Source organism: Myotis brandtii, unplaced genomic scaffold (assembly GCF_000412655.1).
Source record: "Myotis brandtii unplaced genomic scaffold, ASM41265v1 scaffold555, whole genome shotgun sequence".
Classification (NCBI taxonomy): Eukaryota; Metazoa; Chordata; class Mammalia; order Chiroptera; family Vespertilionidae; genus Myotis; species Myotis brandtii.
This window is the reverse complement of record NW_005370065.1, coordinates 195,011-216,388: the sequence shown is the minus strand read 5'-3', so window position 1 is coordinate 216,388 and position 21,378 is coordinate 195,011. Positions and strand designations below refer to the sequence as shown.

Below are 21,378 nucleotides of genomic sequence, written 5' to 3'. Positions count from 1 at the left end.
GGTGGGGAACAAGCAGTGGAGGTTTGAGAGGAGACGATGATCCTGTTTTGAACATGCTGAGTGTGAGCCCTCCCCCAGCCCCCCACATCGGGAGACTTGTTCAGGAGGCAGCAGACTAGATAGGAGTGAAGGGGGCGGGGGGAGTCTGGGATAATGGCTTGGCAGCAGCCATTCGGAGGGGTTAATGAAGCCTGCAGGAGGGATGCCAAGTGTGCAGTGAAAACAGGACAGTGTGGATGCTTGAAGCAGCAGGAAGATGGACCAGTAGGCAGACTGGGCCCAAGGAGCCAGAGAGGCAGGAGGAGAGCAGGAGGGCCAGGGAAGGGAGTGTTTCAAGGCAGGAAGAATCAACGGGGACAAATGCTGCCCAGGGGTCAAGTGAGACGAGGCCTGCAAAGTGTCCATAGGATTTAGCAGCAAGGAGGCCTGGGTGACTTTGTCAAGAACAGTTTCAGCAGAAAGATGCGGTCAGAAGCCAGACTGCAGTGGATTAGCAGGCGAGGTGACAGTTGAGCCAGGACGTGAGTGGCAGGTGAGAAACTGGAGTGCCAGCTGCGAACCACTCCTTGATGGCGAAGAGGAGCCGGAGGGCAGTGGCCGGAGGAGGATGGAGGGTCAAAGGAGGGCTCCCCCCGGAATGGAGGCGGCCTGGGCTGCGATGAGGAGAAAATGCTGAGGGAGTGCTGATTGGAGAGGGGGAGTGGACGGAGCCCTCCTGGGAAGAAGGGAGGAGTGGGATGCGGGACCAGCTGAGGGGCTGGCCTTTGTGAGGAGAAGAGCTGCAGGAAAGTTGGGAGGTGGAGGGGTGGGACAGGAAGTGTGTGTGTGGGGTCCTCCTGTATTATAGCTTCTGCTTTTTCTGTAGCGAGCTTGTCACCGAGGGAGTGGATGGAGATGGGCTTGAGGAGAGAGGTCAAGGTCTGACACAGCCAGCGAGGTGGGGAATGGGGAAGGCAGGGAGCCGAGAAGGGCTGCTGAGAAGCCTGGGTGCCCAGTGGATGTGCAGCCTGAATCTGTGGTGGTGCCAGTTGGCACAGCTGTAGATTTCTTCAGCATCCCGGGGGTGGGTGTGGAGAAGGCGGCTTGTCACACGGCTCCGGGGTGGGGGGCTGGCTGAGCGGGTGTGGTGGGAGGGCCGGGTGAGCAGATTCAGAAGCTGGCAGGCGTGACACCAACACCTTCTCAGTGGTCCCGATGGAGGTAGGGCCCAAAGTGAGGCCAGGAGGCCCCTCAGATACTGTTCAAAGGGAGGAGGCCTGGGGGCTGAAGGGTGGCATGTGTGGGTGAAGGAGGGGTGGACGTTGGGAGGGGAGGGGAGATGATAAAAATGAACCAGACAGTTCCTGCCTCCTGAGCATCCGCCATGTGCTGAGCCGTGTGCTGAGGGCTTGATGGCCTGCTGTCAGGGAGTATTCGAATATTGTGTCATATTGTGTCAAAAGGAGGTCAGAGAGGCAGCGACACTTGCCCAGGGTCACACAGCTGGGCAGTGTCCACGCCCCAGTCAGGATCCAGGCTTGCCTGACTCCAAAGATGTTTGTGGGTCCGGAGGCAGAGATGGTGAAGTTCTGGGGATGATGCAGAGCAGGTCTTAGGACTGGCGGCTGAAGTGGAGCGAAGGGCCTGGTGCTGATGAGACTAGAAGCTGGGCTGAGTGGCAGTTGAAAGCCCCCTGGACAGCAGTTTCCTCAGGGTGGCCACTCTTCATGCCCGTCAGGAAGAGCTGCTCTCGGACGCAGAGCCTGGACTGGGCGCCAGGGGCCAGGAAGAGCACAGCCCTCTTGGGTTCCCTTAAACCAGTGGTTCTCATCCTTCTGGCCCTTTAAATACAGTTCCTCATGTTGTGACCCAACCATAACATTATTTTCGTGGCTACTTCATAACTGTAATGGTGCTACTGTTATGAAACGTAATGTAAATATCTGATATGCAGGATGGTCTTAGGCGACCCCTGTGAAAGGGTCGTTCGACCGCCAAAGGGGTCGCGACCCACACGTTGAGAACCGCTGCCTTAGACGCAGTGCCTGTTGTGTGCTGGCGAGGCTTTTAGAAACAGGAGAGGGCCTGGGGGTTGGGGAGAGGAGTGCCTTCTGGTCTGGGGACAGCGTGGGCTGAGCCCGGTCCCCAGATGCTGTTCCAGTCCCACTTGCCCAGCAGCCTCTACATGAGCTGGGTCTTCCCCCTCTGCACTCGTGTCTGCCCATCCCTGCTACCAGCCTGTGGGGCAGGGCCTGGATGAGCTCGGGTCTGAGCAGGAGGAGCCAGCTTTGGAGAACGGGAGCTCCCAGCCCCTCCTCCAGCGCTGGTGGTGCTTCCAAGGCCGAGAGCCCTGTGAGGTTGGGGCTGAGGCAGCATTCCCTCACGGAGGACCTGCTGCTCTCCTGGCCGAAGGAAGGGGCAGTGGGAAGGAGGGTCAACTGGATGTGGGCACCTGCCCTAAGCCCTTGAGTCTCAGGGGAACTGCCTTCTGACCTGGGCCTTCCGGTCACAGTCCAATGCTGCCTGGGGAGCCACATCCAGGCCCCAGCCCCAGCCCTGGCTTGGCGTGAACCGTGCCCCAGGGGCAGGCTTGCGGGGTGGTCACAGCTGCCCGGCTTGGGTGTTTGTCAGCCCTTGGAGGCAGCCCTGTGCGGGGAAAGAGCGTGGGTTTCCGGCTCACCAAGTTGTGTGGTCTTGGACAAGTCACTCCCCCTCTCTAGCCCTCGGTTTCCTCATCTCTAAACAGAGAGGGGTCCCTGCTTCCCAGGGGAGGACTAGAGGTGGGTGAGGCCAGCACAGGGCACAGAAGTCCCCAGAGCTCACTAAGGAGTGGCCACTCCCCTCCACGCTCCCCAGTCTGCCTGAGGCAAGAGGAGGAAAAGGACGTTGTGAGGTTGAGGGCGAGTCCTGTGTGGCCTTCTGAGCCTCAGTCCCTTATCTGTAAAATGGTGGTGGTGGGGCAGGGGGCAGGACTTGATGCTCTCTCAGCATCGTCTGCAGTTGGTTCCAGACCCTCAGGCTGAGGGCGAGCGAGGCTGCCCTCTCTGTGCCACTCCGGCAGGACGGAGCTGGCCTTGGCTAAGCCCCTGCCACCACCTCCGTGTTCCAGGTGAGGAGCCGGAAGAGGAACCCAAGGTGAAAACCCAGTGGCCAAGGTCTGCAGATGAGCCTGGGGTATACCTGGCACAGACAGGTAACTCGGGCCCGCCTCCCTTCCTCTGCGGCGGGGGCCCGACTGTGTGGCATCTGGTGGCATGTGTGCTTGGCATGTGCCCGTCTGTGTCTATGTTCCGGAGCTCAGTCGCATCTTTCTGCCACGTGAGGCCCGTGGGCAGGGCTGGGTTGCCTCCTGAAGGGCTTGCCACTTGGGGTCAGGGTAGGAGGATTCCTATGAGACTGGATGCTTGGAAGGTGCCCCCTGCCACCGACGCTGCCCCTCTCTTGTAGGTGACCCAGCGGCTGAGGAGTGGTCCCCGTGGAGCGTGTGTTCCCTGACGTGTGGGCAGGGTCTGCAGGTGCGGACCCGCTCCTGTGTGTCCTCCCCCTATGGGACCCTGTGCAGCGGGCCTCTGCGGGAGACCCGGCCCTGCAACAATTCAGCCACTTGCCCAGGTACGCCCATCCTCCCCGCCCAGTCTGCCCGCAGGGTGAGGCCCCCCCTGGGACTTGGGCAGGTTACTCTTCCTTTCATTCAGCAAATCTGATTGTCCCCCACGCTGTGCCCAGCCCCACCCAGGGCACTGGGGACACAGATGCATCAGACCAAGGCCCACACCAGTGGGCTGGGTTCTGGGCACATCACTCCCCAGATGCCTGGGGCCTGGTAATCAGCTTATCTTGTTACCCTCCTTGCCCTTCGTGTTCCCTATGCTCTGACCACACCAGCACCCTGCACTTTCCCACTGCCCTGTATTTCCTTATTCTCGTCCTACTCCCCACCCTTCCCACCAGGACTATTAAAATTCAGCCTGTCATTCATGATCTAAGACAAATGACCTTAAAAAAAAGAAAGGAAGAAACCTTCCCTGATCATCCCTTCCCTCCTCTGATTCCCCACCCCACTCCCCAGGGAGCCTCCTGTGGCCCCCGAAGCCTCCCCCAGTTCAGCATGGAGCTGAGAGTGTGCATGTGCCTGCGGGGAGGGGGAGTCCTGGGCTGGGGCCGCTGCCGCAGTCCTGCTCCTCACGCCCTGAGGAAGTGCAGTGGAGCCCTGAGGGAGTGCAGTGGTGCCTCGGCCTGGCTAGCTCCTGGCTGTGGAATTAAAGTAGGGCTACCTGGGAAGGGGGTTTTGATACCTGGGGGTGTGGCAGAGCTTGCAAAGGGCTGGGGCAAAGCTGTGTTCTGGAGTGAGCTCTTGTGTCCGTGTCCACGTAGAGGTTCACGTCTATTTGTGTGTCCATGCGCTTGGGGCCAGAGGGGCACTTCTGCTCCAGGCCTGCTGTGTTGGCTTCTTGCTCTGGGTCTGGGTCTGGGGGTGGGGAGGGGAGGGGAGGTGTACAGTAGGGTAGGGTACGTGTAGATCTTGAGTCTTTTCCTGGTCTTCCCTGTGCTCCCAGGAGAGGACCCCCTCCTCCCCTTCTGGGCTGATCCTAGGCTCCTGTCTGGGTGTCCTGTGTGAGTTGGGACTATAAACTGTTGTCATCCACACCTCCCGCTCCCCCCAAAGGGTGGGGCCCAGGACAGAGCCAATGAGGAGTGGTCGCAGAACTGCCGGAGCTCCTGATTGGTGGGTGGATGGGCAGTGGGCGGGGCCAAGGTGCAGCCTAGCCCCCAGCCACGTGCTTCCTTGCAGTGCACGGCGTGTGGGAGGAGTGGGGGTCCTGGAGCCTGTGCTCCCGCAGCTGCGGGAGGGGGTCCCGGAGCCGGATGCGGACCTGCGTGCCCCCCCAGCACGGCGGCAAGGCCTGCGAGGGTCCTGAGCTGCAGACTAAGCTCTGCAGTATGGCTGCCTGCCCGGGTCAGTAGAGCCCAGGGGCTTCCAGGCGGGCGCTGCCCAGCCGGGTGGGGGTTGCGGTCGGGAGACTCAGGGGAGGCAGTCACGTCCCGTGCCCTGCCTCTGGGGGCCCCATGACCAAGCATGGGGAGACTGTCAGCGGGGGAGGTGACCTGGCCCAACCCAGTTGGAATTGGCATAGGGTGACCCCATCCAAGGGGGTCTGCTTGCCAGTGCCCTTCCCCCAAGCCCTGGGCTACCCTTGCTGTTCATAGCGCTTTGGTGCTCATGGCCTCCTGGGCTGTGAAAGGACACAAAGCTGGGCCTAAGTTAGAGAAAGATCGATCAGAAGGCGACCCGTTTCCCCAGCCAAAAGAGAATGCGTGCCTCATGCTGAGTGGAGAGGTGCCTTGAGTCCCTGGAGCTGGTGACAAGCAGGCGGTACCCGGCCCAGGCACCACCTGCTCACTCCAGCCCCCTTTCACCCTCCGCTCCCCCCTCTTCATCCTCCCCTCTCTGGTGGGTTTGGCCTGACTCTAGTACCAATGCTTAGCAGGCCCTGCCATCTCCCTGCGGTGCTCGGCCCCCACCAGTGCCCACACCCCTCGCTCAACGGCCACCCCTGCTTGTGTCTCCCCATGCAGTGGAAGGTCAGTGGCTAGAATGGGGTCCCTGGAGCCCGTGCTCCACGTCCTGTGCCAACGGGACCCAGCAGCGCAGCCGGAAGTGCAGTGTGGCGGGTCCAGCCTGGGCCACGTGCACGGGGGCCCTCACTGACACCCGCGAGTGCGGCAACCTTGAGTGTCCCGGTGAGTGCTTGCAAGGGCGGCAGGTGGCCATTCCGGCCCTGGGGGCACCCGAGGCCGTTCAATGCCCCCCCCTCTCCTATAGCCACAGATGGCAAGTGGGGGCCGTGGAACTCGTGGAGCCTGTGCTCCAAGACGTGTGACACAGGCTGGCAGCGTCGCTTCCGCATGTGCCAGGCCACGGGCGCGCAGGGCTATCCCTGCGAGGGCACCGGAGAGGAGGTGAAGCCCTGCAGTGAGAAGAGGTGCCCAGGTATTGCTCGCAGGACCCTGGGGGCTGGGGAACACGCCTGTGGGCCTGGCTGAGCCCCGTCCCTGTACCCACAGCTTTCCATGAGATGTGCAGGGACGAGTACGTGATGCTGATGACGTGGAAGAAGGCGGCCGCTGGCGAGATCATCTACAACAAGTGTCCCCCCAATGCCTCAGGTGAGGGGCAGGGGCTCCCCCTCAGGCCCCCACCCCTGTCACTCTTGCTGCGCCCTTCTGGGTTTCCAGCTTCTGGGATCATCCTGAGGTGCAGAATGAAGTGGGTGAGAGCTCAGCTCCCACGCCCAGCCCTCTGTCCTGTCCCCTGCAGGGTCTGCCAGCCGCCGCTGTCTCCTCAGTGCCCAGGGCGTGGCATACTGGGGGCTGCCCAGCTTTGCCCGCTGCATCTCCCACGAGTACCGCTACCTGTATCTGTCGGTGAGTGTTCCCTGCTGGGCTGGGGCCGCCCAAGATCTACCCCAGACGCTGGTAGGGGGCGGAGGGAGTTCCATTCTCACACATGCCCATGTGCCTTGGCATATATACGCTGTGCTCACTTCTGCCTGGCTCTGCCTCTCCTCGTCTGGCAAACTCCTACTCATATCTCAAGGCCTAACTCTCAAGAGTGTTCTCTTATCCCTGGTGCCTACCTCTGTTCCTTCAGCTTTTCAGTCATTAAGTGTAATGAATGCTCTTCAGTCATTAAGTGTAATGAGTGCTGTCCTGCTAGACTGGGAGCTCCTTGATGGCCAAGGGACAAAGTTGAATTTATTTTTGTGTCCCCAGTGCCCAACTTAGGGCCTGTCTTGGGGTAAGAATGTTGTCAGTGAATGTGGCCTGTGTGTACTTGCTTGTCTGAGTATAATTGGTATTAGTTGTGTGCGTGTGTTTGGAACTTGTATGAGAGAGAGAAAGAGAGAGAGAGAGCGAGAGAGAGAGAGAGAGAATATGAATATAAGGAGCTACACTCCAGAGAGAGAGAGAGAGAGAGGAAGAGAGAGAATATGAATATAATGAGCTACAGTCCAGAGTGCGCCTGACCCTTTTTGGGATGGGGGATACCCTATCCTGTATCACGCTTTTCATCTTTATATGTACATCTGAGCACCTTCCTTCGCTAGCTATTTCTCTTTTAGCCTTTTAAAAGTATCTTCAGAGATTCTCTCTATGGGTCTCTTTCTCCACTCTGTCTCTCCATGAGTTCCTTTGAGCATCTCTGCCCCCCGCTCCCCTCCCACCCACGTCTCTTTCCTCCCAATGCAGACAGTGGGCGGCCTGGAGTGGGATGGGCCCGGGGTGGTCCCAGCTCCCGACACTCCGATGCCAGCAGCCCACCTGTCACCTGCAGCTTCGGGAGCACCTGGCCAAGGGGCAGCGCATGCTGGCGGGGGAGGGCATGTCGCAGGTGGTGCGCAGCCTGCAGGAGCTGCTGGCCCGGCGCACCTACTACAGCGGAGACCTGCTCTTCTCGGTGGACATTCTGAGGAACGTCACTGACACCTTCAAGAGGGCCACCTACGTGCCCTCAGCTGATGACGTGCAGGTACCTCCCTGCCTGGCCGGAGGGAAGGGGGACTGAGGGAGCGGGACCGCCGGACTGAACGAGTCTGGGCCCCGATGGCAGTCTGCTGGGGGTGGAAGCGTGGCTGTGACAGGGACGCTCTTGGCCCTGGGGCTTCCTGACACTCACTGCTCGCCCCCCAGCGCTTCTTCCAGGTGGTGAGCTTCATGGTGGACGCGGAAAACAAGGACAAGTGGGATGATGCTCAGCAGGTGAGGGGCTAGGCTTCTAGGTTTCCTGCCCCATGGCTCACCTCCGTCTTGGACCCTTACCTACCCCCTGTCCCCAGGTGTCCCCCGGCTCCGTGCACCTGCTCCGCGTGGTGGAGGACTTCATTCACCTGGTGGGCGATGCGCTCAAGGCCTTTCAGAGCTCCTTGATTGTCACGGACAACTTGGGTACAGGAGGCTGGTGGGGGGAGGGTGCTGGCTGTGGAACCCAGGCCCCCATGGAGGAGGGATGGTTTCTGAGGCTGCTCCTGTCCCTCCCTCTCTTGGGGCCCTGTCTTTTCCGTATTTAACTCCTTATTTGTATCTTTCTCTCCATGTTCCTTCCCCTCCTTCATCTCTGTGTTGTGTTTCTCTGTGTGTGGGTCTCTGCACCTCTGGGTTGGTACCGATCTTGGTGTCTGCGTCTGCTTTCCTGGTGTGTGTCCCCCACATGTCTCTCTCCTTTGTGTCTGCCCTCTATGCGTCTGTCTGTCTCTGCTGTCCCCCGCCCCGTCCCCCTGCAGTGATCAGCATTCAGCGAGAGCCCGTCTCGGCAGTGTCCAGCGACATCACATTCCCCATGCGGGGCCGCAGGGGCATGAAGGACTGGGTGCGGCACTCGGAGGACCGCCTCTTCCTGCCCAGGGAGGTGCTCAGCCTCTCCTCCCCAGGGAAGCCAGCTGCCTCTGCAGCTTCCAGCAGCCCTGCCAGGGGCAGGGGCCCAGGAACAGTGCCCCCTGGTCCAGGCTACTCCCATCAGCGCCTCCTCCCGGCAGACCCCGAGGATTCCTCCTCCTACTTTGTGATTGGTGCTGTGCTCTACCGCACCCTGGGCCTCATCCTGCCGCCCCCCAGGTGAGTCCCGGGGAAGGGTGGAGGGGGCTTCCGAGGGACCAGGCAGTTCCAGGTGAGAGGAGGCGGACCGAGCCTGTGCCGGCCACAGAGAGATCCAGCTGCACCCTCCTGCAGCCTCAGGGACCCCTCGCCTGGCTCTGCATACAGGTGCTTCTCAAAGATGTCTATGAGGCTCTCAGAGGCTTCCCTGCGGTTCAGGGGGTGTTGGACTGAGCTCCAGACCTCACCCGAAATCCTGGGCCCCCCTGAGCTCTAGGCCTCTCCCTGGACTTGACCCCTGGTAGCCCCTCCCCCCATCCAAAGCACCTTCGGGGTTCCTGACTGGGCCTGGGCACCCGCTGGCAGGAGCTGACCTCAGAACCTGTCCCCAGGCCCCCACTGGCCGTCACATCCCGGGTGATGACAGTGACTGTACGGCCCCCTACACAGCCACCAGCTGAGCCCCTCATCACAGTGGAGCTCTCCTACATCATTAATGTGAGTGGGGGCTCGGCAGGACCTTGGGAAGACCCCAATGTGGGCGGCCAAAGGCCTATCTGAGGGGGAGCTTGTGTGCACAATGGCAGGCTGACCCTCTGGCCTGTGGGGCTTGCGTGGCAGGGCGGGTGGTGGTCAGGGTGGTGTGCCCCCCGGCCCACACTGCACTCATGTCTTCTGCTCCCCAGGGCACCACAGATCCCCACTGCGCCAGCTGGGATTACTCCAGAGCGTGAGTTGGGCAGGGGCTCTGTGTGGAAGGCCAGAGGGCTCCTTGGTGCCATCCTTGGCCTAAGGGGTGAAGGGCTCTCCACGGCCTGCCTTTCGGATGTGGCCTTGCCCTGGAGTCACCTCTTTGGGCAGAGGCCAGTGCTGGGGGTGGGGCCATGAAGCTGGGCTGGGGCTCATTCCACCTCTCCCCCCACCTAAGAGATGCCAGCTCAGGGGACTGGGACACCGAGAGTTGCCAGACCCTGGAGACCCAGGCAGCCCACACCCGCTGCCAGTGCCAGCACCTGTCCACCTTTGCCGTGCTGGCCCAGCCGCCCAAGGACCTGGTGAGTCGGGGGTGCCTGGGCTGGGCCGGGAGGAGGCGCCTGGGCTGCCAGTGGCCACCTGTGACAGTGTCGGAAGGGACCTGGTGACCCCACATGTGTGTCTGAGCAGCTGTACTTCTGGGACTGCCCTTGGAAGTCTGTGCCCTTGGGATGGTGCTCACAGTGATGAGATGTGCCTGGGGATGTGTGGCGGTGGGCATTTGTGAGTGTTACACACATGTGCGTATCTGGTTGAATGCGCAAGAGTGTGGGTGACTGAGCATAAACATGCCTCCACGTATGTGACTGGGTCTGCTCTGTGTACCTGTGAGGACAGTGGTGAGTCCCCTTCTGTGTGTGGCTGTGACAACGGCACAGGAGCCAGTCTCTACCAGACAGGGAGTGGGGAGGTGGAGGGCAGCCCTGCCACTGCGGTGACCCATCTGAACCTCTGATCATCTTCCCCAGACCCTGGAGCTGGCGGGCTCCCCCTCGGTCCCCCTGGTGATTGGCTGTGCTGTGTCCTGCATGGCGCTGCTCACCCTGCTTGCCATCTACGCTGCCTTCTGGAGGTAGGTGGGATGCTGGGAAGATGGCGTGGGAGGTGACCAGTCATCCCAGGCTGGGCTGGGACAGCCAGCTCCTCTGTCTCTGCCTGCTGTCCCCCCAGGTTTATAAAATCTGAACGCTCCATCATCTTGCTCAATTTCTGCCTGTCCATCCTGGCGTCTAACATCCTGATCCTGGTGGGCCAGTCGCGGGTGCTGAGCAAGGCAGGTGCAGGCTCCCGGGGCATCAGGGAGTGCGCGTGGGGTGAAGGGGGCGAGGGCAGGGAGTGTTTGCAGGTGACGGCGCGTGCGTTTGTGTGTATGCACCTCAGTGATGGATGTTGTTATACACTCCAGCTGTGTGTTGGGTGAGGGTGTGGGAAATTGTGTGTGAGCATACGTGCCGGCGTTGGAGAGGAGGGGGGTGTGTACGCGAGTGATGTCTGTGTACATCTGTGAATGTCTACGTGAGTCAGGCGCCTGTGTGCACGTGTGTGGGCGGGTGGCATTTGTGGAGCCTGAGCCTTCTCGTGTCTCTGGACATGGAAGAGCCTCAGCAAGGCCTTTTGTGCCATCTGCCTGTGGATGACCTGGGCTGGCTGTCCCTTATGCCCCCCTCAGCCTTCTCTGCACAGGGCCAGCACCGTGCGTGCCAGGTGTGGGGCCCACCCGGCCGTGACGGGGCAGGTGCTCCTGTCTGTCCCCCTCCCTGCCAGCCCCATCTGTGTGTGGGCAGCCTGCCCGACCGCCTCTCGGATGCTGAATGCTGTGTGCATGTCACCAGGCCTGTGTCGTGCTGTGTGTGGGTGCAGGAAGACGGGGGTGCCTGGCAGGGCTCTGTGGGGGGCGGAGCTCGGGTGGGCAGCAATGGCAGCCCAGCGCGGGGCGTGGGAAGCCTGGCGCCTCCCACCCTGGCTGCTGCTCAGGGCCACTCCCTCCTTTTCCTCTCCTTGTAGGGTGTGTGCACCATGACAGCCGCCTTCCTGCACTTCTTCTTCCTCTCCTCCTTTTGCTGGGTGCTCACTGAGGCTTGGCAGTCCTACTTGGCCGTCATTGGACGGATGCGCACCCGCCTTGTTCGCAAGCGCTTTCTCTGCCTGGGCTGGGGTGAGCAGGGCCCGTGCTGGACTCTGCCAATGGGCGTTGGGGGCAGGGGCGGCAAGATAGGTTCAGCTTCGGCCACGGCCCCTTTCTGTGGGCACAAGAGGCACCTGGGCTGGGTCTGGGAGCACGAGAGGTCCCTGAGGACTAGCCGGCTCAATCTGGCTCCTCTTCTCCCCCAGGTCTGCCTGCCCTGGTGGTGGCCGTGTCTGTCGGCTTTACCCGCACCAAAGGATACGGTACATCCAGCTAGTACGTGGGCCTCCCATAGCGGGCAGTGGGGGTTACTGAACCTGTTAGGGCCCCAGACTGGGCCTCCGGCCTCTCAGGCTGTACCTCTGGCCACACCTGCTGTGGGGCTTTGGGCAAATCCTTCCCCATCTCAGAGCCTCAGTTTCCCTGGTTGTAAACGGACGTGCTGGGATTGGCTAATCTCTAAGAACTATCTAGTTCAGGGTCTGCCTTGTTTGATCCCCAGGGGGCTGGGCTTGAAGGTCTTCACTTTTGTTAGAGGGGAAACTGAGGCTTGGCAAGAGCCAGTGGCTCCTCTAACGCTGTCTGGGGCTCGGCCTCATTGCTGATGTGGGCCTGGCAGCTCAGCAGGCTCTGAGGGATGGCATTTGAGGGTGGGGAGGTGACTGATACTCTCTCCCCACTCCGGGGCTTTGGGCAAATCCTTCCCCATCTCAGAGCCTCAGTTTCCCTGGTTGTAAACGGACGTGCTGGGATTGGCTAATCTCTAAGAACTATCTAGTTCAGGGTCTGCCTTGTTTGATCCCCAGGGGGCTGGGCTTGAAGGTCTTCACTTTTGTTAGAGGGGAAACTGAGGCTTGGCAAGAGCCAGTGGCTCCTCTAACGCTGTCTGGGGCTCGGCCTCATTGCTGATGTGGGCCTGGCAGCTCAGCAGGCTCTGAGGGATGGCATTTGAGGGTGGGGAGGTGACTGAGCCCCTCCCCCCGCGCCCCCCCGCCCCCCCCCCCCAGCTGCTGGCTCTCCCTCGAGGGTGGCCTGCTCTATGCCTTCGTGGGCCCTGCAGCCGTCATTGTCCTGGTATGTGCCCCTTCAGTGTCCCGGGAGGGGGGTGGCCCCGGGGGTCGACTCCTCTCTGCACTCCAGCTCCCACCTGGGGCTTTCCCTGCCAGGAGGGCACCTGGTGATCCTGTCTCCCTCACCCCACTCCACGGGGCCCCCAGGTGAACATGCTCATCGGAATCATCGTCTTCAACAAGCTCATGGCTCGAGATGGCATCTCAGACAAGTCCAAGAAGCAGAGGGCCGGGTAAGGGGGTGTCTCTGTGACCCGGCCTTGTGGGCAGTGGGATAGGGAGGGAGGGCTCTGGCCACTCTTGGAGTCAGGGCTTGACCATGCGACTGACCGGGGCTCCCTAACCTTGGCGCGTCAAGGGTGCAGGCCAGGTGGGCGCTCGGAGTGCTCAGCTGCAGCCCCTCGCCCACCCTAACCCACCTCTCTCTCTCTCACCTGCCCTCCCCTCCCACCCTGCTCTGGGGCTCACGCTGCCCCTCTCCTCCCACTTCCCATGTGTTTCCCCCCTTCTCCCGTGTCTGTGCTGCCCCCGAGGTTGGAGCGGTGCCCCTGGGCCAGCCTGCTCCTCCCCTGCTCAGCGTGTGGAGCGGTCCCCAGCCCCCTGCTCAGCTCAGCCTCGGCCAGGAACGCCATGTTAGTTGTGCCCCACGGGGGGCGGGGAGGTGGGTGGGCAGTGACCTTGGTGGGGGGAGGAGGGATATCAGCCCAGTGCCCTGGAAAGCTTGGTGTCCAGATGGCAGAGGGTATCGGGAGTGAATGTCTGTGCTTCCTGGAAAATGCTGGGTTCCTGTGCCCCCTTTGCTCCCACCCCTGTGCTTACTGCCAGCTTAGGTTTCATCCAGGCCCAGCTGAAGACCCCCTTACACCTCCACCTGCAGAAGCTCATAGTCCTTAGAACTTTTGAGGCCATAGAACCTTAGAATTAGAATGATAGAGTCTTAGAATAAGACAGTCAGAAGCTAAGAATGTTAGAATGTGAATCAGAGCCTTATCGTCTGTCATAGAATCTGAAAGTTAGAATTTTAGAGGTATTGAATCTCAACCAGTTGGGAGATAGAGAATCTTGGAGGTAGAGAATTCTGTCATTGAGATACCCCTGTCCCTGGTAGCTGAGAATCTTAAAATGTCAACCATGCACAAATCCACAAGGGCCTCAGGGCCAACCTCCCGCCCAGGGCCGGGAACCCGTCTCGCCCTCCCTGACCGGCGGGGTCCAGCTTTATCTTGCACATTTCCAGGGTCAGGAGCTCACTGCCTCTGGAGGCGGCCGGCACCATTTCTGGGAAGCTCCGTGGAGTAGGAAGCTCGCTGTCACTTGGGCTGCCAGCTGCCTCTCTGACCCAGGCTGTCAGAACTAGCAGTTAAAAGCCTGGGCTTTGGAGGCAGCCAAACTGGGTTTGCATCCCAGCTTGGTCTCTCTGCCCAGCTGGGCACACTCCAGTTTCTTCATCTGTAAATTGGGATAATAATCCCCATGGCTGTTTATTGGAGTTGTTTTGATCACAGTGTGAACTAATGTATGTAAAGTGTTCCGTGTAGGGCCTGGCAGAGAATAGGTGGCTAATCAATGGCAGCTCTTATGACTGTGATTAGGCCTCTCTTGGTCTTGGCTCTGCCCTCGGGGGCTGTGGAGACCACGGCGCCTGCCCCCACGCCAGGCTGAGCAGCTCCCCATCGCTCTTCGAAGGACAGATCTTGGCCCCCTGCCCCTCTTTCTGCCTTGACCAGAGCTGTGTCCCCCTGCCTTGCCTGACTCTCCCACCTGGGGTGTTCATGAGGCAGAGGGGGCTGGGTATGGCACCTGGCCCAGCAGGGCAACACTGCCCTCCTGCACCCAGGAGGGCGGTTGGCACTGGTGGCTGGATGCGGGGCCCACCTGCCTTTTTCCCCCTCTGCTCTCCCGGTCAAGGAGGCAAGGGATGTGTGGGTTTGGCCCTGATCCCGGCTTTTATCCCCAGGCCTCTGAGCAGGCACTGGGGGCCTGGGGCCCCCTCCTTGAGAAACTGAAAGGGAGGGGAGCCTCTTGTTGCACCGGCCCTGGCCCCCATCTTCTCCCCAAAGATTTGTGCTCTGTGACACCCTCTGTGGCTTTGTCTGTTTAATCTTTCTGACTGTGTGTCTCCCCCTGCCTCAGTCTCTCACGGTGTCTGCCATCTCTCTCTGTCCCTGTTCTCGTCTTCCTCTCCCAGAATCTCTGGGGAGGTGGCCCAGGCTGTGATTTTGTACAAATTGGAGCTGAAAGTCACAGCAATGTCTCCCTTCTCCTCTTCTCCCCCCATCCGTCCTGTTCCACCTTCTCCGTCTCTGTCCCCTGATGCTGCCTCTGGCTGTGGCTCAGTCCCATCCTGTCTATGTGTCTGCCCCTCCCACGTCTCCGGGTCCCTGCTCTGGCCCCATAGCTCTTCCTTTCTGTCTCTGTTCTGTTCCTCCGGCCCCAGCTCCTCAGCCCGTCTCTGCTTTGGGACATTGCTGAGGCCTTGGCGTGTGGGGCCCTGTCCATCCTGCGCAGCTCCGGGGCCCCGGGCTCAGTGCAGGCCTGGCGCAGCTCACCGTTTCCTGGTGTCACCCTGACGGACCCTCTGCTGTGTCCTCAGGGCCTCACTCTGGAGCTCCTGCGTGGTGCTGCCCCTGCTGGCGCTCACCTGGATGTCCGCCGTCCTGGCCATGACAGACCGCCGCTCCGTGCTCTTCCAGGCCCTCTTTGCTGTCTTCAACTCTGCGCAGGGCTTCGTCATCACGGCCGTGCACTGCTTCCTGCGCCGAGAGGTGGGCTGGGCCCCTCCTGCCCTTTCGCACCCGCCTCGCCAGGCCAGTGCGCTCGCTTCTCCCCATGTGCAGACAGACAGGATGGAGGCCCCGGCCAGGCCTCCGGCTGGGCAGCCCTGGGTGTGGAAGCTGAGAGCCCAGGGCAGCCTTGTCCCTGGCCTCCTGGCCTCCTGCTCCCCTCAGCCTTCCCCTAGGCTGGATGTGCTTCTGTCCTTCCAAACCGCCTGGGTGGCTGGGTGGCTGGGTGGGAGGCACAGCCAGCTGTGGCCAGGGGCCCTGTGGCGGCCTCAGGCCAGCAGGCACCCACTGCCCCCAGGTCCAGGACGTGGTGAAGTGCCAGATGGGCGTGTGCCGGGCCGATGAGAGCGAGGACTCCCCTGACTCATGTAAGAACGGGCAGCTGCAGATCCTGGTGAGTGACGAGGCCTGGCAGGGTGGGTTCTGAGCACGCCCCCACCCCCATTTCCCTGCTCCAGGCCCCTCACCTTCTCCATCCATGGCAGGGAGGGGACAGAGGCCAGGTTTGGTTCAGACTCAGCCACTGACCACTGGGTGGCATTGGGCAAGTCTTTCTCTCGTTCAATTTTTAAACCTGTCCAGTGGGGTTGGAGTGGACATGTCTGGGGTCCCCGGGGCTCTGTTGGGTGTGCCCTGGGTAGCACCTGTGGGTGGGTAGGGAGGGGAATGAGCCCCCCCCCCCACCCTGATACATTGATTCTCTCTCTGCCCACCTGCTCTGTCCCTCTCTGCCTATAGTCAGACTTTGAAAAGGATGTGGATCTGGCTTGTCAGACAGGTGAGTCTGCTGGCACAGAGCTGAGCATGATCCCCGGGGAAGGCCAGAGAAGGGAGGGCCCCCAGCCCCACTGTGGGAGGCCCCGATAGGGGTCTGACTGTAGAGTTTAGCTTTAGAGCCAGGCAGCCCTTAGTGGATTCAAGGCTGTGAACACACCTACTGTGTAACTTTGGGCAGACAGTTTTCCTCTCTGAGCCTTAAATGGGTTAGGCGACATCAAGTGGCTAGCAGGGTGCTTGGCTCAGAGTAGCTGTTACAGTGTAGTATTATTTCCAGCCTTCTTACCAGATTCCCTTTCCAGTTCTGTCTCCTGGAGAGGAGCTGCCCAGGGAGGGGGAGGAGCAAGGCCCCGTGACAGCCTCAGAACTGTGGGGTCAGAGGTCAGGAGCTGACCTGTAGGAGTTAGTCCTTGGCTTTGTTCCTTGCGCTGCCTTGCTGTGGGTCTGTGGGCCAGTGTTTTCTTAATTCCTCTGGTGTGGGAGAGAGTACCCATCACCCAGCCATCTCGCCAGGACTGTTTCCTTCTCTATCTGAGCTCAGGGCTTGGTACCTGACCAGTCTGGGCAGGGGCATCTTGGGGTTCCTCCTCCCCAGAACTTACCTCCCTCCCACTCCTGCCCCCAGTTCTGTTCAAGGAGGTGAACACTTGCAACCCGTCCACCATCACGGGCACCCTGTCCCGCCTGTCCCTGGATGAGGACGAGGAGCCCAAGTCCTGCCTTGTGGGTCCGGAGGGTGGCCTCAGCTTCTCCACGCTGCCCGGGAACATCCTGATGCCCATGGCGGCCTCACCAGGGCTGGGGGAGCCGCCGCCCCCCCAGGAGCCCAACCCTGTGTACATGTGTGGGGAGGGCAGCCTGCGGCAGCTGGACCTCACGTGGCTCCGGCCGGGCGAGCCAGGCTCCGAAGGGGACTACATGGTGCTGCCCCGAAGGACTCTGAGCCTGCAGCCTGGCGGTGGGGGTGGAGGTGGTGAGGATCCCCCAAGGACCCGGCCCGAGGGCACCCCCCGACGCTCTGCCAAGGCGTTGGCCCATACCGAAGGCTACCCCAGCTTCTTATCCGTGGACCACTCGGGCCTGGGGCTGGGCCCTGCCTACGGGTCTCTACAGAACCCCTACGGGATGACCTTCCAACCGCCACCACCGACGCCCAGCGCCCGCCAAGTGCCCGAGCCAGGAGAGCGCAGCCGGACCATGCCCCGCACTGTGCCCGGCTCCACCATGAAGCTGGGTTCCTTGGAGGTGAGGGGCTGTGGGGCCTGGGAGGCCTGCCACCAGGTGCCTGACACTAAGTCCCAGGCAGCAGCGGGAAGGGACAGCCAGCAACCGCCCCAGAGCAGCATCTCTTCCTCTGTTAGTGCCCACGGCAAATCCACGGGAATCCTGGCTCCTCTGAACGCCTCAAGCGGGCTTGGACTTCACGCTCTGAGGGTGCCCTATTCGATGCATTCTCATGTGCTTTAGTGCCTGCTTGGGGGTGAACGGTTAGAATGGGTCTTCCTTTAAGGGGCCTGTGGCTCAGGCCTGAGAGCCTGGGCCTCCTGGTCACACAGATCTGGGTTCAGATCAGAGCGCTCTGGTCAGCAGTGAGATCTTGAGCAAAATCTCTCTCTGAGCCTCAGTAGATCTCGCTTAGCATTCATATCTCTGAGCCTCAGTTTCCTCATTTGTAAAGTGGAGATAACAGAGCAGCTTCTTTGTGGATGGAGTTGTTGCGAGGACTAATTGAGTGATATCAAACATTTATCTCTGTGGGGCGGGTAGAAAGTGCTAGATGATTGGGGACCGCTGCGATCATCATCCCTGAATCAGCCTCAGCACGGCCCGTCGGCCTGTGGCAACTGACCCTCCCCTTTCTGAGAAAATGTAAGCCCCGCTCTCTGCCCACCTGTGTGGTTTCTGTGGATGCCCCACTTTCCCTCTGGCATCCTTAGACCTGCTCCCTGCACAGAGTCACTGGGAACAGGCAGACGGTAGTGATATAGAACTCTGGAACATTCTAGAACTCTAGTTGGAGGGATGAGGGGGCTGTGGGTAAGGAAGGGGGCAGGAGTCAGGGCTCAGACACGGTTGGGTGCTCATGCTCCGCCTCAGAATCCTGCTCCCCATCCTCCGCACGAAGGAAGTTAAGTTAGCATCGAGGAGCTTCACAAGTTTAGATTTTTTTCCCAAAATGTTTCTTGAACATTTGGTGCCTGCTCCTGTTACAGATGGCAAAACAGGAAGGCGTAACAAAGACAAAACCCAATACCGGCATTGGGCATGGGGGTGAGCTCAGCATCATGGTTTCCGTCTGTGGACACCTGCCCATGGTTGGACCACAGAGGAGGGGCCAGCATTGGGCTCCTTGTGTGGGAGGTGGCAATAAATGTGGCAGCATCTTTAGGGGTCAAGGATGGCATCCCAAGTTCTGGTGTGCGTAACTGCAGGGGGGCAGAGTGGAGGAGTGGATTTGCGGTGGTGAGGGGTTCCGAATTCATTCCATTGGGCACAGCTGTGGGCATTGGGAAGGGAGAGGTGTGCTGCCTCCAGAAATAGAGGCGTGGCTGGGAGCAGGGAGAACACACATGTGCGTGGTGAAGGGCAGGAGGAGGTCCAGGGCAGATTGCAGGGCCTAGTGCTGGGGGAGCCGGTGGAGGAAAGCAGGCAGCCAGGGGAGTGGTGCCCTGAAGGCCGGTGGTGGGGGACATGTCTGCGGGAGAGCTAGATGGTGTTTTAGCGGCATCCTTGAGGGCCTTGGGGCAAGTCCCTTCTCTCCGGACCTCAGTTTCCCAATGTAACCGGGGAAAGTTGGCCTTGGTTTCGTGAGTGCTCCGTGCCAACATTCTAAGACTTGAAGGCCTCCTCCTTGGGTGGCACTGGACACTGAGTGGGTTGTTAGGGCCTTGGAGGTGGGTCTTGGGCAAATGAGGGCCAGAGAGGCCAGTGAGGGGGTGGGGAGGCCAGGGAGGCGGGGCCTGGTTTTTGAGGAAAAGGAGCAAGGCAGGGTTAAAAGGACTAAAAACCCTCGCCCTGTGTTTGCTGGACAAATGGAGGGCTCTGGGGGGAGGGGAGTCCGGGGCTGGCAAGGAGAAAGGGGCAAGACGGGCAGAGGGGTAGAATCCAGGGCACGGAGGCAGGAGCGTCTGCTCTGTGGCCCCGTGTGGGGATCGTGTCCCTGCCCCCTTGGGAGTCTGTACGGGGACATTGGCCCCATGTGCGGTTGCGTGTCTGCGAGTGTGCCAGTGTGTGCCTCCTGTGAGCGTCTGCCTGCATGTGTGCATTGCAGGGCGGCCTGGGGCAGAGCTGCAGCCCTGTGGCAGGGTAGTGCCTCGGCTCCTCATCTCCTCGTCCCCCAGGCCTCGGCCCCTCTCCCCACAACCCCAGGGGCTGCCTTTTAAGGATTCTGAGCTCCTAGGCGCAGGCAGTGGGCAGCCCCTGCGTGTGGTAATAAACTTTCTTCTCCTTCACGGCCTCCTTGCTGCTCCTTCCAGAGGAAGAAGCTGCGGTATTCAGACCTGGACTTTGAGGTCAGTGCTGTGTGTATGTGTGTGGTGAGGGGGTGGGGGTTGTCCCTGGAGGGTCCACTCCTGAAGTTAGCCCAAGCCCCACTGCAGAGCCTGACCTGTGGGGTCCTCCCAACATCCCCTCCCTGCCCTATCCCGTAGCTCTGGGTGAAGAGAGAGCTGGGCCTTGTCCCAGAGGGGCCAGCAACAGGCAGGGATGTGGGGACCCAGGGTGCCGAGTGCCCTGAGTGCGGGGCTGGCTCACGGTGCTGCCCCAGGGGGCACCGCCTCTGACGCCCTGTGGCTCCCAGAAGGTGATGCACACCCGGAAACGGCACTCGGAACTCTACCACGAGCTTAACCAGAAGTTCCACACCTTCGACCGCTACCGCAGCCAGTCCACGGCCAAGGTGAGGGTTCTTCCTGTGGCTGCCCTGCCCGAAGCTCAGGGCCCAATCTGGTGCAGTGGCCCCGGGGGTCAGACCCTGACCCGTGGCCCCCGTTACAGAGGGAGAAGCGCTGGAGTGTGTCCTCGGGTGGGGCGACCGAACGGACTCTGTCCAGCGTAAGTCCCCCTGGGCTGGGTGGGGGTGAGTGGGCTCTGTCCACCGCCCCTGCCTGGGCAAACTCAGCCTCCCCCGCCAAGGGCCTACCCATACCATAAGCAACAGTTCTGGGGTTGCACGGGGATAGGGAGCATTGATGGGGGCTCCTCCGGGGTCTTGAGGAGGGTGGGCACAGCACAGGGGTCAGGACCCCAACTCTGGAGCCAGGCAGATCGGGATTGGAACCCTATTTTGGCACCTGGTTGCTTAGTAACTTTGTGCATCACTAGCATCACTGGCTTTCTCTGGGCCTCCTCAGTTCGTTCTTCTGTGCAGTGGGTGAGAAGGTATCGCTCCATCTCCATGGGCCCCCCCTGCTCCCTCCACAGGAGAAGCCCAGTCCGGGGGAGCGTCCTAGCGTGTCCCAACATCGGCGACATCAGAGTTGGAGCACCTTCAAGTCTATGACCCTGGGCTCACTGCCCCCCAAGCCCCGAGAACGGCTGGCCCTGCACCGGGCAGCGGCCTGGGAGCCCGCAGAACCACCGGACGGTGACTTCCAGACAGAGGTGTGAGTGCCACGCCAGACTGCCCTCTGCGGAGAAAAATACACATATCTCTCTATTTTCACACTCCACTTTGGAACTACCCGGGAGCCAGCGCCCCCTCCCCTCTCCCGAGGGCTGGGCAGGACGTGCGGTGGACTCAGCTGGTCTGGGGGAGCCAGACTCGGTGTTGCCTGGGGGGGCCAGGGCCCTTCCCTGTTTCTTAGGGGCCCCTCAGGCACTGGAGCCCCATCTTGGCCCCAGCCTGTCTGTCTCTGTCCTGGGCTGGGGAGGGGGGAGGGGAAATTTGTTGGGAATAAACTTCACTCTGTGGATTTTGCTGCTGAGCGGTTCGCTTCCCTCAGGGGAGGGCCCAGCCCTGGGATCCCAACAGCTTTGTTTATCTTCTCGATTCACCTCGCTTGGTCTCATCAGAGTGTGTGATGGGTCAGTCCAGCCCTGACTTGGAGTGAGGGGCGCCTGGGCTCTGACCCTGTCTTTGCCCTTGAATCCCTGGGTGACCCGGGGCACACCCCTTTCCCTGTTGGGACCCTGGGGAAGCAGGTTGGGAATGTGGGTGGGGTCCCTTGCAGCTGGCCTTCCCCAGTGGCTGTGATGGTTGTGGCTGCCTTTCCCTGGGGCCCAACGGCCAGACTTTAGTCACCTCAGTTTCCCCATCCGTGAAATGGCGATGGTACTAATCCTCACTGAAAAGTCCGGAGTGGGCCGGGGTCGCGCACCTATGACATGAGGCCATAATGTATCAAAAGAGATTTTATTCCCGACACCTGGGTGCGGGTGGGCTGAGACCGAGAAAGGCATCAGCGGAGAGAGCAGGGAGAGATAGGTTTTTATTAATTTTTGCTGGCTGCAAGCCGCTCTGCTGATGCAGGGTCTGGTCCGTCCTTGGTTCCTCCCATGCCAGGTGTCTCCTGGTTAT

At 60.9% G+C, this 21,378-nt stretch overlaps 1 protein-coding gene across 6 annotated transcripts in view; it reads left to right on the top strand.

Moving 5' to 3' along the window:
- The window catches only part of ADGRB2 (adhesion G protein-coupled receptor B2), a 29,555-nt gene extending 8,782 nt beyond the window's left edge, over positions 1-20,773 (top strand). The window contains exons 2-30 of one of the 6 annotated variants that reach the window (XM_014549539.1): positions 3,089-3,172; positions 3,427-3,591; positions 4,772-4,936; positions 5,557-5,721; positions 5,804-5,971; positions 6,046-6,147; positions 6,299-6,405; positions 7,316-7,510; positions 7,672-7,740; positions 7,818-7,926; positions 8,262-8,592; positions 8,964-9,069; positions 9,258-9,301; positions 9,500-9,626; positions 10,074-10,177; positions 10,276-10,378; positions 11,110-11,260; positions 11,437-11,506; positions 12,238-12,304; positions 12,448-12,533; positions 12,834-12,932; positions 14,894-15,065; positions 15,382-15,477; positions 15,822-15,861; positions 16,486-17,105; positions 19,337-19,372; positions 19,663-19,758; positions 19,857-19,913; positions 20,283-20,773. In XM_014549539.1, coding sequence (XP_014405025.1) covers positions 3,089-3,172; positions 3,427-3,591; positions 4,772-4,936; positions 5,557-5,721; positions 5,804-5,971; positions 6,046-6,147; positions 6,299-6,405; positions 7,316-7,510; positions 7,672-7,740; positions 7,818-7,926; positions 8,262-8,592; positions 8,964-9,069; positions 9,258-9,301; positions 9,500-9,626; positions 10,074-10,177; positions 10,276-10,378; positions 11,110-11,260; positions 11,437-11,506; positions 12,238-12,304; positions 12,448-12,533; positions 12,834-12,932; positions 14,894-15,065; positions 15,382-15,477; positions 15,822-15,861; positions 16,486-17,105; positions 19,337-19,372; positions 19,663-19,758; positions 19,857-19,913; positions 20,283-20,468 — 3,920 coding nt within the window. In that variant the 3' untranslated portion in view covers positions 20,469-20,773. Of the gene's footprint in view, positions 1-3,088; positions 3,173-3,426; positions 3,592-4,771; positions 4,937-5,556; positions 5,722-5,803; positions 5,972-6,045; positions 6,148-6,298; positions 6,406-7,315; positions 7,511-7,671; positions 7,741-7,817; positions 7,927-8,261; positions 8,593-8,963; positions 9,070-9,257; positions 9,302-9,499; positions 9,627-10,073; positions 10,178-10,275; positions 10,379-11,109; positions 11,261-11,436; positions 11,507-12,237; positions 12,305-12,447; positions 12,534-12,833; positions 12,933-14,893; positions 15,066-15,381; positions 15,478-15,821; positions 15,862-16,485; positions 17,106-19,336; positions 19,373-19,659; positions 19,759-19,856; positions 19,914-20,282 lie in introns of all 6 variants that reach the window. The other 5 variants (XM_005878331.2, XM_005878333.2, XM_005878332.2 and 2 more) reach the window with 5 other exon arrangements.
- Positions 20,774-21,378: the final 605 nt, after the last annotated feature.